Here is a 17,645-nt window from a genome sequence, read left to right as displayed (position 1 = left end):
TCAGAAGCAAAAGTGAAAAAAAAAAAATATTGTGCAATTTGCATCCTTCTTCAGAGAACAGTAATGTGCGGGGGCATTTTACAGGAAAAAAGTCCTTATGTCTTCCACTCAGGTTTCAGCATCTCAGTATCTCGGTGCTGGTGACTATGATTAAAATTTAAAATTCGTAAAATTTAGTAGTATCTCTAATAAATATTGCGACATTAAGTCCATGGCCATACATATTATGCATTTAAGTAAAAGCGTAATATATTTTCGCATCTAAAATAGATAAAAATAAATGAATAAATGAAAAATGTCGGACCAATAATAAACCGGATAAAAGGTATCCAGATTCTCTACGCGGACAGAGACGCGGCTGCCATCTTGCGTCGAGAACGAATTGTCGGCGCGTTTATTACCGACGGCGTTTTTGGATTGCGCAAGAGCTTTGGTCGTGCGACGATAGTTGAAATACGTCATTGTATTGTATGGCGAACGTTGCATCGTTCAGTTGATCGTGAGGAGCGCTCTTGTGTTTTCGCTCGGCCGGTGGGAGTGGTATCGTGTTATCGTCGCGACGGAGCTAATTGCGGCAATTTACGTTGTCGCCAGCGACAATAATAGCGAGGCACATCGTCTCGAAAGAGAGGAAGAGAAAGAAGGAAAGAAAGAGCGCACAACGACATCCGTTTCACGCCAGGGTACTTTATTCCGCGGAGAAATCGCGGCTACTTCCGCTTGTCTCAGAGACCGGACAGGGCGGACCGGCATCACCGGATGCACAGAACGAGAGTGATGACAGTCGAGCCGGCACTGGGTACGTACTGGTAGCCGCTGGTAGTTATTATCGTTCGCATATCATCGCGAAGGTCACAGGCTGCGAATTGTGCTTCGACTTAGCAATAGAATTTATATTGTTGGATGTTTATTTTATTTTTGAAATTTCGACCTATTATGTTTTTTTTTTTTTTTTCAAATAAATTCCTCGAAAAATTAGATAAACGCGAACAATAGAGATATAAAATCATGAGAGAAACTAAACTCAAATGTTGCAACTCGTCGCTTCCTGCCTCATATAAATTCTTAAATAATTTGTTAGCACTTTCTGTTTTTTGCTGCAGGTATGGATAAAGAAAAATATTCGAAAATATATCGTTCCATTGAGCGCCGGCGATCGTGAATAATTAGAAAGTTTTTGCAATAACGTAAATCGAGGTATGGTTAAAATCACATTATCCTTTTAGTTGTTAAGAAGTAGATAACCTTAGCATTCATTGTATCTGGATAAACAGATTTGCAGTATTGCAAAAACTCTCTATTGATTCGTTCAATGGATCATGTATAATTTCATAATCTTACTAACGATTGCGCGATTAGTTATTGCTTTTCGACCAATCACGAAAAGGAATTAATGAATGAAATTGGCAAAGAAATCAAAAAATGAAATCTGTTCTGCTGTGATTAATTGAAAAGTAATCACAACCGCGCAATCACTAAAGTGCGATTACGACTTAATGTAACTGTGAATAGTACTCGAAGCTGGCATGTGAAATAAAAAGATAAACTGAAATTTTGGTCGTTTTTTTTGTCACCGAATATGCGAGTGTACGTTACAAGCACGTCACTGTCCGAGAATGTAAACCGGGTCGCATATGTCCCATTAACAGCCGGAAGGTGATTAGAGGATAGTCCAAAAAGAGCAAAGTAAATATTTATCTAGACTCAGCCTCGCTTTAATCTCGCACGAAACTAATTTGAAGCTTTTTCACTTAAAATTTTATTTTATTAATATTGGTTCTATCTTAAGAAGAGTTTCTTCTCTCTGTTTGGTTATAAACGAAATGTTATCGACAAACTAACAATAAACACATATTATTATAAAGTATAAATACAGAGCTACAATAAAATGAACTACAGAAATTAATAACCATCTTTTGATACTTACAATTTGATATAGAAAAAAAATTACTACGAAATATTACATCATGATTACAAAAGTCTACATTTTATTTTACTGACAGTAACAATGAATAAATTGAGTTAGATGGACAGCCTTATAAAGCTGTATCTGGGGCATTTTTTCGTTATGCAATCAAAAGCAACCGCGGCTAAGCTATCTTCGTCTTCTGATCCCTGAAGACAAAGATAGCCTTAGCCGTTATCGCTTCTGGTTGGATAACGAAATAATGCTTCTGTTAATTTCACCGTGTTACTCATAAACAGTGAATAGGGCATGTTAGATATTAGGCCCGATTATTTTATATTAGACTTTATTTATTTATCGGCACAGTTTGATATTAATGACTGCCTGTTAACATGCATCGAATACTGATGCATTCGCATTCGCGGTATAATTATCTCGAATTTCTGCGCAAGGAATACAACATTTTCATTTATGGCGCTAATTTGCATGCATTATGATTGCGTCGCATTCATATTGTTGTTATGTATGTACAACGTGAGGAAATTGGATATAACGCATTCATAAACCCGCATGTTAAACATGATCTATTGACTTTCATCACGCATCAGATATCGAGCAAACTAGATGAACGAAGAGTGTACACGTCTATTAATAACGCTCCGCACTACCAAGTTATTATTAAGCATTAATCAAATTTACTATAACGACATCGTGTTATTTTTGCAAAACTGACTGCCATTCGTCTAGCGCATATTCGAAATCGTCTAATATAATTAGACGAAACTTGTCTCTAGTCTTTCTTATCAGGCATTAGAAATAATGTTTCTCGGTAAAAGTATAAAGTTATATCGAGTATTTTTGAAAAGATTCTGAAGTCGTCTGTGTGTTTTACCAATTATTTTTTAAATAAGTCTTTTTTTAACTGTCTTTATATATAATAGACAATAAATTGGCGATTACTTTTCAATCAATTAGCGCACTCGGTGACTACTTTGTTCTGATTGATTGAAAAGCAATCGGCAATCGTAAATCACAATCGTAATTCAATCGCTAGTGTGAGTAGGACTTTAAGAATGTATTACATACGTTTTTGAGGATTACATATATTAGCATTTTATATACTTTCAAAATAAAAAAAATTTCGAAAAAATTTCAGCTTCTAAATTGCATTTATAAAATTAATACGAAAAATTTAACACTTTAGAATCTGGATCAAAAATTATTTCAATAATTAGTATTTTTGAAATCTATGTTCTAATTGAAAGAAATACGGAAATGTATTATAAAATAATGATCAAAATCAATTGTTTAATAGAAAGTATTTAAGTATTCAACATTACATCATTTATGTAATGTTTCATTGTGATGCAAAGATTGGATTTGTAAATAAACAGATAAATAAATTTTGAAACTACAAATCATTTTTAATACTTCAAGTATAAAGTACTAATGCATTTGATACATTCTAAAAGCAAAGAACGTCAAGAATGTTGATCGCTCTTTCGAAATTAATTCCCCTCTTTTTCCATAGATTTCAACGTGCATCTAGCCTAATTGATTCGCGACATCATATCACGCATTGGGAAACATGTACGGCATATTACAATGGCTCGATCATGGCTAGGATGTTTGTTTGGCATCTTAGTACCATCCGTGGTCTTTTATTTGTACCTGCTGTTGAACGGTAATTGCGACATCGTTACATCGATTTCTCTTTAGCACTGAAAAGCATCAGAGAATGTTGTTTTCAGTTCCCACCGTGGAGATAGGCAAATCGAGCATCGGAGGGAAGTGGCGATCGTTATCGGCGGGAATGGAAAGATCGAATTTGCGGGCGGAAGATCGCTCTCCCGAACAGTCGCAGTTAAAAAACAATTTCGAGGTAAACGCTCGTAAACCTTATACTTTCATCAGTGCTCGCTGTATATACCGGCAAGTGATGTTCTACATTTTCAAGGTGAAATGCGACACGATACACGTAGCCATGGTGTGCGCCGGATACAATTCAACCTTCGCTCTCGTAACCGTAGTGAAGTCCATTCTGTTTTATCGCACGAATCCGTTGCATTTTCATTTGCTCGTCGACGAAATTGCGAGGAAAACGCTTTCGACCCTGTTCCGAACGTGGGATTTGCCACATGGTTTGTATGCTTTTACGACAGAGCACGCACTACCTCTTTGTGATGCGTATGGTAGCAGAGAAACCTAATTTTTATCCACGTCTGTGTTAACATGGCGTGCGAAGTACAATGTATAGAAAAAAAATAGAGAAAAATTTCCTTTCTGACATAAATATAAAATGTATTTATATTTAAATTTAAATTTGTTAAATTAAATTAAATTTATTAACTTTTCTAATATAGGTGTGTACTTGAAGTTTTATTAAAATTGAGATTTTTAAAAGAAATAGAGGAAAAAATAGTTTTTTTCATATAATATGGATACCTTTATAGATATTTTGGATAAATGCATGGCAAATGAAATCGCGCGAAAAATTTTTTTTTGCCTCTAATCGCTCGAAGGGATTATTATTTTAGCAAATGTAACGTTCTACGAGGCTGAAATTTGGGTACCAAGGGTCTCGTGGATACCGAACAAGCACTATTCGGGGGTGTATGGTCTCCTGAAGTTGATACTGCCGGATGCGATGCGAGAGGACAAAGTGCTCGTGCTGGACACGGACGTAACCGTTCTGACTGACATGCATCCATTGTGGAAGATGTTTGAGAGATTCTCGGTTGACGAGGCCTTGGGATTGGTCGAGAATCAGAGTAATTGGTATGTGAAAGCATTGTCGTACGGTCAGCGGCCGTGGCCGGCTCTAGGCCGTGGTTTCAACACCGGTGTAATGTTGATGCACCTGCGACGTTTACGGGACAGAAAGTTTTCGAGATCCTGGGAGAACGTGACAAAACGTGTACTGGGACACATACCGGAAACAAGTCTGGCCGATCAGGACGTGATAAACGCGGTGATCAATGAGCAGCCGAGTATCGTATACAAAATAGAATGTACCTGGAATATACAGCTGAGCGATCACACGTTAAGTGACATATGCTATCGCGACACGAATCGCATAAATGTACGTCCCGTACATTGTAATTTCGGTAATACCGTTGTCGAGAGTGGGAATCGATCGATTTTTGACCGAGCGCGTCTATTACTTTTAGATTCTCCATTGGAATTCCCCGCGAAAGCAAGACGTTCATAATAAGCACGCTAACGAGTTTCGAAAACTACACCGAGTCTTCCTCGAAATGGATGGCAATCTGTTACGAAAGCGCTTGTTCGGATGTGAAAAGCATGAGAGCGCACTTCCAGTGAGTTGAGAGTGAGAGAGAGAGAGAGAGAGAGAGAGAGAGAGAGAGAGAGAGAGAGAGAATCCTTATTATTATAAGTCCTTTGGTATCTTAAGGGAAAGTTGCTGAATGCTTACCAATTGCCTAGGTCATATCTGTGGGTCTTCTAAATCGCGCTTATTTCCTTTGAAAATATCGAATTTAATAATTGAATGAAAATAATTAAAAACGTAAGATTAATAATCCTATTAATAATCCTGCAACATATTAGATAGAACAACAAATTAATTTGTTATTGCTGACAAATAAATATAATGATTACAGATGCCTGAAAGATCAAGCTACAATCTTCAATATTTATTAGAAATCAGTATCAAGTGAAAAATATAATAAACAAATAAATTAATTGGTACAATATTTAGTAACTCTCCCCTATTTAATACGACTGTAACGACTCTCATTGTATGCGCATTTCTTTATTTTTTAGTATAACGAATCGAATCCGTGTCGGGAATTCGAAAAAGGTGCTAATATTTTATATCGCACGCACCCTTTTCTTCTCGAATATGAATATAACGTGTATTCGCCAATGGATGTTGCTCTAGTCACTCAGTGTAGCATCGAAAGGATACCACTGTTGGAAGCATTATCGAAACACTGGCCGGGGACTATAAGCGTCGCGCTTTATTTGACCGATGCGGAGGTCCAAAATTTCCTGAATTTTGTGCGAGGTTCCTTGGATTTGCGAACGAGAAGGAACATCGCTTATCACGTCGTGTACAAAGACGGGGTGCGTTGTCTTTGTGCTTCTAAAAGTGACAGTAAATTTGTTCTCTAAAAGAAAACATCGCAGAATAAAAGAGATGCAATTTCTTAATTATAGCCTTGACCGTAAGAGTATAAAGCATTACATACTTATTACATTTTCTTAAGAAAGCTGATAATAAAATCCGAAGAAAAACTAACAAAAGAATAAAATTAAAAAAAAATTTTAAACCAAAAAATATTAAAATTATTATAAAATTATAAAATTATTGTTACGAAAATAAATATTATTTTATTTTCAATAAAATTTCAATTTATCGTTTGTTAAATATAAAATGTTTACGTCAATTTGTGAGGGTGTTTTAGACTTTTGATCAAAACTGTACAATTTTCAGGATATGAAGAATTAAAGATATTATATTACTTAAAATTCTATCTTTTAAGATAGTGCTAAATATAAAATATATGTTACATTGCATTATTTTAGATAAGAAATTAATATATTCGATTTGTTTTTTATTTAAATTATTTCTTTTCATTTAGGATCTTTATCCTATCAATTATTTAAGAAACACTGCGATATCATACGTACCAACTCCATTCGTCTTCCAACTAGATGTCGACTTTCTTCCGCAATTTGGGTTATATGAAAATATCATGAACTATATTAACCGATTGAATATCAATGAATCGGATAAAGTAGCTCTGATCGTGCCAGCATTCGAAACCGAACGCTATAGGTAATTCATCGTTTTCGTAATATCAAAATGAATTATTTTATCAAGAAAAGTCGCCTCTTACAGATTCACGTTCCCCGCCAACAAAGATGAACTACTAAAGTTTCTTAAACGCGGTATTTTGTACACGTTTCGCTATCATGTTTGGACACAAGGACACGCTGCCACAAATTACAGCTTTTGGCGAAACAGTACGGATCCTTACCAAGTGCGTGCGAGATCTGTAATTACAAGAATTGCCAGTGATACCGGGTTTGAGAGCACTCTATATATTATTTGATACATTGCTAAAGATAAATAATACACGGCCACAAAAAAAGTTTTGACACAAACCAAAGTAGATGTTTCTTAAGAATTTGGGTCATTGAATTTGAATTTATAAGTCGTTTTATTCCATCATGTCCAGTTTGTTAGAGGTGAAGTAATTGAGAAAAATAATAGAAAATTGAAACATTTAAAGAAAGAACAAAAGTAAATGACATTAAAATGTGGTTGCAGAACTGATTTAAATATATTTATGTAAAAACACTAAGTGTTAGAAGATAACTATGCTTTACTAATGTTAAATATAACCTAACACGTTATAAAACAAATCTGTGTAAAGTATTTTTCCTTTATATATTATAAATATGTACATTATAATATTCGTTTTCTTGTTACCAGCATCAGAGCAAAATAGATAATTTATTATGTTTTTGTTTTCTTTTTCGACTGTAACTATTATGTATATTTTTAATATTGAAAATAATCGCGATCGAAACATCCGTCTGCTAGCTTTCTATATTAAATCTTTAACTTAAAATATGTCTGTTTCTTTTATTTCTTTACATTCATGTTTATTTTATATAATAATTTTTGGCTCGTAGCCCTCTTTTTTCTTTGTTTTATAAAATTTATGAGTCTTACTAATTAGATATTTTAATTGTTATTTTATTTCCAAAAGTAAAAAAAAATGGTTGCAATTGTAAAAATTGGCCAATCATAGTGGAATATGAAAAGAATATTCGTCGTTGATCAATTCTTACAATTGCAATCACATACAATTACGTTTATGCAATTGTAGAATGGGCCCAAAATATCATGTCTGAAGTTAAAAAAATTTTCCATGACACTTATGTAAATAGCTTGATTATTGCACAATAATGGGACTTTACACAGATTTCCTCATTTCATCATTTTTCTTAATTATCTAAAAAATTGAACATGATAGAGCAAAGCGCCTTCCGAATTCAGATTTAGACCCAAAATCTATAAGAAACTTTTATTTATTTAGTTTGTTAAAAAATTTCCAAAAAATTTTTTGCGGTATACATGCCATATAAGAAAAACAATGAATGCATAATAAAGGAATTGTTGTAGGTCTCATGGGAGCCAGATTTCGAGCCTTACATAATAGTTTCAAAATCTGCTCCGCGATATGATACCCGATTTATTGGATTTGGTTGGAATAAAGTTTCCTATGTGACCCATTTAACGGCGCTAGATTATAAGTAAGACACAGTAATTTTATTCATTTAAATAATGAAATATCTGCTCCAATTTAATTAACATATAGCGCACAATTAAAATCGAAAATTGAAATTACAGATATATCGTTTTGCCAGATACTTTTATTATACATCGACCTCATGCGCCTAGTTTAGACATCGGCAAGTTTAGAACAGATTCTGTTTATAGAAGGTAATATAACATATATAGCATATCATATAGGATCTTTTATTTAAAAAATTCGTTAGAATTTTTTAATATTACGTTATGAAAAAGTTAAGCTGTCTATTTGCTATAATCTTTTTTGGATCTTTACTTACTTTACAGATGTCTTAAAAAGTTGAAGGATGAATTTGTTAAAGAGCTAATGGCAAAATACGGCGAGACTGCACTATCGAAACTAAAGAAAGAGATCAAAGAAGAGAAAATTTAAGAAAATATATAATTTTAACATTAAAAAATATAATGATATTGGTAAGAGTATTATATTTTTACTGAAAATTTGTGGATATATTATGAAAATCTGTGTATTGCAGCTATTTTCTTAACAAAAATATATCTTCTTTTAAATAAAACATGCGTTATTTATTTATTTACTAGTCCCAAATAATTGTAATAAAAATATCTAAAAAACAGATAAAAATGGATTAAATTTGGGATTGGGAAATATTTATTAAAATTTAACCCATATATTTAGTGGAGTGTACAGAGTGGTGCTTTCAGTACATTATTGTAATATTACAATCACACTAAATATTTCATTTATAAAATATGTATAATATTTACAGCGCCAGTATGTTAATATATTGTACATATCATAATTTCGGCCGAAAATTTATATTTAAACCATTGAAAATTGAATTCATTACAAAGCAAGGTATCTTTTTTATAAATAATTATAGTAATGACGACAATAATAGCGACAATAGTAACTACATAGCGTAAATATAATAATCATAGTAATATCTTAAAAAATATAGTAATATTAAAACATAGTATATATAGAAAACTAATATAAAAGTAATAAATCGTACAAATAGCAAGGATACATTAGTAGGAATAACGGTAAAAATATTTCATTAATGAAATTTTTCCTCGATCATTGATATTTTTACCACATGTAGAACCTGGCGAGAACGCAGATGTTACATTTCGAATTAAGATTATTATCTACAACATATGACACGCACATATAAATCATTTACATTCATATTATCATTCCGGCTTACATATCTCGATAAAAACAGTTTCCGATCTTCTTAGCCACCATCTCACAGTACTCTTCGTCCGTGATACGAAATTGCGTCAATGAAATGGTAATTTTCTTTTTGATTTGCGATTCATGATGATTCAGAGAAATACTCGTTAAGTACGAGTTATCCAGATGCAATCCTTACACGACATGTTGTCAAGTTCGACATGTGTGTCAACAGAATTATTATGCATATTTAGCGACGTATTGACGTTTTCCTACAATACTTTATTATTTTACTCGTACACGTTACATTCTTCCTTCATTGAAATTTAGCGCCATTAGGTGCGGCAATTAGGCAGTTTTAACAATTGTTTATGCGTTAGGCAAAGGGCTTATTAATTAAACAACATTGTTCTGTAACAGGTAATAATAGAAGCAAATGAACACAGCTCAGTTGGCTTCGATCGATGTTAATCAATGATAATTATTTATGTTTATATGTATGTTTCACTATATAAATATATGTGAAATAACAAATTATATCTCTTTAAAAAGAACAATTTTGCATAACATATTTCATATTAACTTAAACAAAATTCATGATGGCGTTGTTTCGTATAAATGTAATTCTATCGAGAAATAACGAGAATATTCATTCATAAAGTACATAAAACCAAAAGATATTACCCCTAACTCTAAGATTGTCAGTCTTGAGAGAGAATAATTAAGTTATTTACGGAATACTTCACACGCTATAAAAATAAATGTAAATTTGTTTATATGTGACAAAAATCCAGTGAATTCTTTATAGACATAAAGAATTCGCAGTAATAAGCGAAATATATGTTTTGATTTCTATTTTTGTCAAGAATGCATACAATTTATAAAGATGCGTATAATGTAAAGAATTTATGTCTTTTCTAAATATCTTCTTTAAATCTTTATTTAAAGAAACAAAAGCAGTTAGAACTTGCTAGAATATACGTAACTATTTTATATGCTCTAATTGCAAAGTATAAAATTATATCTCACAGAATACTGTAATAAATGTAAAATGCTAAGTATTTAGTGTGATCCGCTTTAGGTCTGTGTGAACTTTCACTGAACTATGCTCTATAAAATGCACGCATCTTATAAAAAGTATTCTAATTAGATCCAGAAATAATTTCTCGGAAGATTGTAAGTCGGACCAATCTATTGGTTGGACGGTACCTTCGATTGACTGCTCATTGGCAGAAAGTGTGAAGCGTCATATCGTAAATTTAATATGTTCATATTTGTCATTTTGCATACAAGTACCTAAACGTTTGTACGTAAGAAATAGAAAGTAAAAATTCGAAATTAATTTTATAATTATTCAAAATATTTAATAATTTTAATAATCAACGTTTTCATTAAAATCATACAACAAATCTAAATTGTAAAAGCATTCATAATAAAATTTAATAACCAATGGTATTAAAATCATGTAAATGATAATGATATGCGTGATATTTGCGAATATATTAAAATTGTTGAAATGACGCCAACGCTATTAATTTCAACAAAAATTTTGACCGTGTCAAGCTCTCTTCTGTGTAGCACAAAACGTACAAATCGGAGCAGCCTAAATGAATTTGCTTGTGCTAGTCGTAAATTACCCTATTTTAATGTAAATTACTGTAACACTTCACGAGCACGTACAAATCGAAGGATATTGGAAGCGAGGAATGTGCGTGCACGATATTTGAAATATCACGCAAACACGACATTGCGTTGTAGTTGGCAGTTGGATAGATAATTGAGCGCTGAGCATTTCCGATACAACATCACGATATGAAAGTGTTTAATGACGTTGGTTCTCATTCGTGTGAAATTACGTTTTTAATTTTATCCCCGATAATGTCAGTTCTAGCAATATGTTCTTTTTACTCTACCAACGAACAGAAAATTATGCATCTTGGAACGTAATTATATAATTGAACAAAAATCTTCAAGAGACGAAAACGAGAATATCTTCAACAGATCGAGAATGATTTGAAATAGTCCACTGAAATTCTACACTATGTATAAAAATAAAAAAGAATGGTAGAAATTGAACGTTCAATTGATTCGGTGATATTTAAGAGTTTTATTTGAAGATCTCGGTTATTCCTCGAATAGAAATAAAAGCTTGTTTAAATCTCGATTGCTTCGTTGTTAAGAATTAATAATGCCTCGTTATACGAACGAGAGAGAAAGAGAGGGCTTCGTACAAAAGTGTGGTCGATCGTAAAAAGACAAGATCGATGTTACTCGGTTCATGATCGATCGGTATCGAACATTCGCGGAGCAGAACGCACAAGTGACGTGGTTTCGCAATTGCAATTCAGAATACACGCGGTGACAATCAATAAATTATCCCCGATGCCAGAGTATGACGTACGTACATTCGCTTCGTTAACTGTCGGATGCGCGCAGCACTTTCCCACAGTGTTACATGGAATGTGCGTCGATCTCACGTTGCCCCCATCAAACGTATCCGAGGGTTGAACAGTGATATCGACAAACGGAAATCGATCCTCCGGAATAATCGGCCGAGTGAGACGACGGATCACGGAGAAAGACGCAATGCAAAATACAAAATTACAAAAATATACTCGTGGCGCCGGTAACGACCGGACCCGTGCCGTGCGAGTTTTCATTGTGTGTCATTTACGATATGAACAGCATGTACGGATAGGGTGCAATTGAGAAGAAGGAAGAGAGAGAGAGAGAGACAGAGAGAGAGAGAGAGAGAGAGAGAGAGAGAGAGAGAGAGGGAGGGAGAGGGGGGTGTATGTACATAGCACGGCACGAGGTCGATCTAGGCGAGCCGCGACTTTACTAGGCCGCTTAAAATACTGTTCTCCGATCGTGCGAGCTCGATTTTTCACATACGCTCGTCGAAAGCGCGATTTCCTTCTCATTTGTACCTTGCACGACATATTCGGGCTGCTGAGCGATACAAATCTACGTGTAAGAAGAGACAAACACAATGGAACGACGCGTTCCGCATGCATTGATTCGACGATTCGTGAAGAAACGAAAATAGAAAAATCGTCGTGGTTGGAAAAATCGATTGGCACTGGCCTACAAGAGACCGGAAACGTTTCTCAGTCGCAGCGCATCGCGACTGAACATTTTTCTCGCACGAGAGTTAGACGGTAACACTCCGCAATAAGTTGTCGAGCTCGTCGATCGCGGTGGCACGGCGAAAAATCGAGGCGACACGACCGCGCCGCTATTTTCTCCGCCGCGTCTCACCCGGACGGCTGTCAAGTTTGCACTCGAGTCGTAGTCATCGAGCGCTTAATACTGTTTGGCGTAATCCGGGCACGAAAAGCTCGGCTTTCCGGATGGTTCTTGGCGACCGTCGCACTTTACGCGTCCCGCGAATCGATCTCAAAATCAGATAATCATCAGAATGCGAAATAAAGGGAATAGCTTTAAAAGAAAGAAAAAAGATAAGAAAAAAGAATTGAAATAATCTATTCTAAGTAAAATAAAATATTAAATTATATATTCGTATCGCGGAATAAAATAAAATATTAAATTATATATTCGTATCGCGATCCGAATAACATGTAATGTCCTAAAAGGGGAGACTTCAATCGACAAAATCATCAGGGTGCAAGATAACAGACGTCGAAAGTTTTTTTTCCAATCGAACCTAAGTTTCATCTTAACCCTCGAGAACTGGTGCCAAAATCACAATTATTGCTGGGTCTGTGAAACTCACTTATGTTAAATAAAAGGCACTAATTAATTTCAAGGAAATAAAATGACATAAAAATAAATAGCCAGTAAACACTAAATAAAAACAAAGTTATAATTTCATACTCAACAACTGTTGTAGTAAATTCTCTCAATGTAATTGTTATGTATCATATTACATTTATATTGTTGAATATGAATATAACATTAATATTATATTACCATTAATTGATGTTTACTGGGTAAGTATATTTTAATAAAAATAATTCAAATATGCAGATGTAACATAAAGAAAATTAAATTATTTAATATTTTTGACAAAGAGATTTACAATTGAATAGCTCTCTCCAATAGACCGACTTATCGTCAACAAGGATATAATTGAATAGATCCAGTAGAGACTCACGTCTGGAGGGTTAAGGAAATCTTTATTTTAATCTGTGTTCGCGCGTGAAATACCAATTTAATAAATCGAAACTTCTCATGCGATTGCATAAGAGAAGAAGCGCTGAGTTTACAGTTGACATAAAGTGTCTTCCCAATATATCGCGATTTCCCATGATGCATTTATGGAGCAAGATCCGTCGTGTTTTACTTGAACAGCGTTGATCCGGGTCGCCGCCGAGTTCGGGAGACAAGGGTATGGGATTGATCGAGAGCCCTTTGAATTCAAGTGTCGTTCAATGATAAGGCAAGTTCGCGTGGGACTCATTCGAAATACGTTTCCTCGCTCGGCGCTTCGCCACGGAAACCGCGGCCGCGCGCAATCGCAACAAGTTGTATACAATCGCGTCCGAAATCCTTGCTAAAGCTAGAGAAAGGAAAACGTTAATCTTCCCAGATAAAAAAAGGTAACAAAAGCATAAAGAGTGGATGGTTCGCTGGCGATAAATTCGCAGTTAAAGAACGTTCTCTACCTACCCTTACTTGCGGTGAAATATCGCCATGGCGTGGCGGCTCCTCATGTGTGTGTGTGTGTGTGTGTGTGTGTGTGTGTGTGTGTGTGTGTGTGTGTGTGTGTGTGTGTGGGGGGGGGGGGGGGTAAGCGAACATAAAGCACTCCTTATCACGATGTATCGCAGCCAGATGTTTCGCGCGAGAACAGAACTGGCGAATCGACAGCGTTAACCACCACTGCTGAGGATAATGCGAGCACCGCCAAGAGGGACCACTTGTATGTATTCGTATCACGGAAATCGCATCGCGATAAGAGGAGAAAAAAAAGAGAAGCGAGCTCGAATGAGTTCGAAGAGATATTAACTTCAACGCGAAAGAAAAACGCGTTGCCGGCTGTGCGCGTGACAAGCCCCGCGCTTCGACGAGTCACATGTTTTCCAGTTTCAAGGAGAGACGATTTATCGGCCATCAGGTATTCGGGACCATAAGTCCGTACGCGTTCGCTGGTTGATGATATATAGCTCGCATGGACGTTCTACTTTACGATATATTGTCGTCGACGGTAGAATTGTAGCGATCGAACATATCTCAAAATGGGAACGCGATGAATTCTGTTCTTCACTCCGCGTTTACGACATGTCGTAATATCGTCATCTTTTTAAATCATGTTCATCTAACAATTCGTCCACGTTACAATTGGCGCTGTCCTTTTGATTACTTGCAATCGTACGAGAGCTAGTCAATAATTTTTACGCGCGCATTCGGATATTATGCGCGATATGCCGCAGTTGTTAACAATCGAGCTGTAATTGTTGCTAATTGGAACGCACCGCGCGTAACGTTCAATTAATTTGAAGTCCCGAAGTGAATTTGGATCGGTAGAGGAGTGTATATATACATTATAAACTGGTCTTTTTGGTGTTATCCATGGTTAGCACGATGGTAGCGGAGACCAGTCGGGCAGTGACATCAAATTGGTCTCATTTACAAAATACGCTGTTATTTTCGACCATTCGGTCATTCTGACGACAATGAATTACACGAATTTCAAAGGTCACGGTATTCGTGCAATTAACATCGGTAGAAATAATCGTCACATATTTATACTGTACACCATTTTATCGTACGTTGCAATACGATCTGTTCTTACAACTTCAAACACACGTCGAGTGTCATCGCAGCACTTACATCTAATATAGATTTACAATCGCTGTAATAGATTATTACCCATTTAACGTAATACAAAGTGGCACCGTACATAAGTAGGGCATTCCGTATTCCATATAGCAGGGAGAATTCTAGCAACATTGCAGTGTCATTTCAATATTGCTGCAATGCTGTTGGAATGTTCTGAGTAGCGATCATGTAACTTTTTCTGTAGAGCGGAAATGTGAAAAGTGAACAATTTCTCCATTACTTTTAATGATAAAAATTTACACTTTTTACGTTTCCCTCTTAGGGAAAGAGATAGACGCTACTCCCATGCTATAAGGGACTGACATCAACGATATTTACGAGATACTGATAATCAATTTGCCGCTACGATCATTGCAATGATCATACGTGATATATCTGTCGATGATTTAAGATGCAAACATCGCTGAGACGAGAATACGGGTACTCCTACGGGTACGAACACGATCTAACGATGCGCTTACAGAAGGAGAAGGGACACAGATCATTACGCCATTTTCGGCGTAAGCTTAACACGAGAGTTCGTGTTGCTTGCGAATGCAACGAGTCTTGCTACGATTCGATACAGGCGTCAGAATTTCAATGTCAAAAAAGAAAACGCGATAGGCGTATAACAACTAGATAAATTCTTAACAATGTTAAATTCTCATCATGTTTACCGCATAAATGTAACATGTGCAAAACGTTGCCTTGCCTGAACCTTAACACTTCCGTCTATACACGCGAATCGCGCCGTTATGATCGCGATTTCCCACTGCGGGGTAATACGAATAGAAGATGAATTCACTGGTATCGCTCTTCGCGGAATGACTCGCGTTCAGCACTTCCAGTTGCTTCGTGCTCCACGTAAATTTCACACAAAACGCGAAAGGTTTCGCCTTATCAACTAATACCGGTAGCAATGTCCGCAACCTTATTCACATTATCACGTTATCACCTCACGGCGCGTGGCGAGCGTCAAATAAAACGCTAAAGGAACCTGATTAAAAAAAAGGGGGAAAAAAGAGAAAGATACATAGGAGGAGATGAGGGATAAGAAAGGATCCATTGAACGATCGGATCGTTTCGGTAAATAATTCATGTAGATCACGAATTGCTGATTTCGGATACTCCGGGTGCTCTGTAACGTTCAATAAATAACTTACAAGATAACTTACAGGAAAGGAAAGTTGAGGAAGGGGAATATAGGTGACGCGAATGTCCGACTGGCGTGTCCTCCTCTAAAATGTCATCGTCAGCGATTTCGGCGAATCACCCGTGTCCATCCATAGATCCTAAAGTCTCCCAGAAGAGTCTCCTCGTTTTGTTCATTCTCCAGACTGCAACTCGCTGAACGGAGTGGAAGTCTCGCACGTGCGAGACACGCGTCTCGAAAGGCACTACCGGTTTATTGTAAGTGTGGTCACGCACGTCCCATCGTGACGTACTACGACCAGTCGCTCTCATCGCGGACGATGCCCATGATATCATACTTCCGTGCCATCTTCACCCTCATCCTCGTATAACGTCGGCCCATTGGCGGATTTCTTCTTGGGTTTTGGCGGCGGTCTCGGCGGCACCTTTCTACCGAGAGTGTTGCTGGCGGCTGCCTGTTGCTGCTGTTGCTGCTGCGTGAGTAACAGATGACCGCCGTCCATGCTCTCGTCCGTCAACTTGAGCGGCCATTCAGCTGCACCTTCCGGCGCCACTCTGTCCAACGGATTACTCGTCAAGATATTCGGGGTGCTACGTTGGATCGATCCGTAGTGCGAACCCCCCGGCGTGCCCGGAAGCGGCCGGCCTCTCATGGACGAGGCCACTGATTCTGGGCTCTTATTCAGCGACAACATCGAGCTGCCATCCGCCGTAGTGCGTAGCCCCAAATTGTCGTATACAGGTTCGAGAGCGTCGGTGGGCGACGTCGGGGGTGCACTGCTCCAGCTAGGCGCTCGCGGTCGTCGCGGAATCGTCACATAACCGTGACGAGGTAGCACCGGCGCTAACGGTGACGACGATGATGATGGTCCGAGACTATACGGTGTCGCGCTGCGACTGTGTGGCAACGTCTTGAAGGCAGCCGGATGGTACTGGCCTGACGGCGGCGAGCCGTATGATGAGGCCGTCGCAGCCGTTGTCGCCGCCGCCGCCGGTGCTATCATTTGCTGACTAGGCAGACGCGTGCTGTCAGGCGCTGTTGACGCCTGGCTAGTTGGCGATGCGCCGCGACCGCCGGAGAAGGCCAGCAGATCCGGCGGATATTGTCGGTGGTGGTAACCGGCACCCCCGCGCGGCAATGTGCCACCGCCGCCGCCGACGACGCCGCCGTTGCCACTCCCGTCGAGTTCCGGTGTAGCTCGTTCGTGCTCCTTCTCGTCGTCGCCTACGCCGCCGCCTACCCCGCCGACGACACCGCTCCCGACACCGTCAGCTGCGAGAACATGAACAAAAGAGAAGGACGAACGTTAAAAAAG

General features: G+C 37.3%; 2 protein-coding genes across 4 annotated transcripts in view; one reads left to right on the top strand and one right to left on the bottom strand.

Moving 5' to 3' along the window:
• Nucleotides 1-443: 443 nt before the first annotated feature.
• On the top strand, nucleotides 444-8,770 carry LOC105151389 (xylosyl- and glucuronyltransferase LARGE2s). Of its 2 annotated transcripts, XM_011065065.2 has the most exons (12): nucleotides 445-799; nucleotides 3,438-3,590; nucleotides 3,658-3,788; nucleotides 3,864-4,047; nucleotides 4,444-4,988; nucleotides 5,077-5,226; nucleotides 5,693-5,995; nucleotides 6,514-6,710; nucleotides 6,774-6,915; nucleotides 8,067-8,197; nucleotides 8,295-8,387; nucleotides 8,523-8,770. In XM_011065065.2, exons 2-12 carry the CDS (start codon nucleotides 3,512-3,514, stop codon nucleotides 8,626-8,628), a joined length of 2,061 nt encoding a protein of 686 aa, XP_011063367.1. In that variant the 5' UTR covers nucleotides 445-799; nucleotides 3,438-3,511; the 3' UTR covers nucleotides 8,629-8,770. The 2 variants fall into 2 exon arrangements, 1 of the variants encoding a protein (XP_011063367.1); XR_015548392.1 differs by lacking the exon at nucleotides 8,523-8,770 and having other exon boundaries at nucleotides 444-799; nucleotides 6,774-6,959.
• Nucleotides 8,771-8,847: 77 nt separating this feature from the next.
• Nucleotides 8,848-17,645, bottom strand: part of kek5 (leucine-rich repeat, immunoglobulin-like domain-containing kekkon 5 protein) — a 116,577-nt gene continuing 107,779 nt past the window's right edge. For both annotated transcript variants that reach the window (XM_087416491.1, XM_011065069.2), the window contains one exon: nucleotides 8,848-17,602. In XM_087416491.1, coding sequence (XP_087272617.1) covers nucleotides 16,662-17,602 — 941 coding nt within the window. In that variant the 3' untranslated portion in view covers nucleotides 8,848-16,661. The remainder of the gene's footprint in view (nucleotides 17,603-17,645) is intronic.

Source organism: Acromyrmex echinatior, unplaced genomic scaffold (genome assembly GCF_024713525.1).
Source record: "Acromyrmex echinatior isolate Ae372 unplaced genomic scaffold, ASM2471352v2 Scaffold25, whole genome shotgun sequence".
NCBI classification, from domain to species: Eukaryota; Metazoa; Arthropoda; class Insecta; order Hymenoptera; family Formicidae; genus Acromyrmex; species Acromyrmex echinatior.
This window is presented reverse-complemented; position numbering and strand designations above follow the sequence as displayed.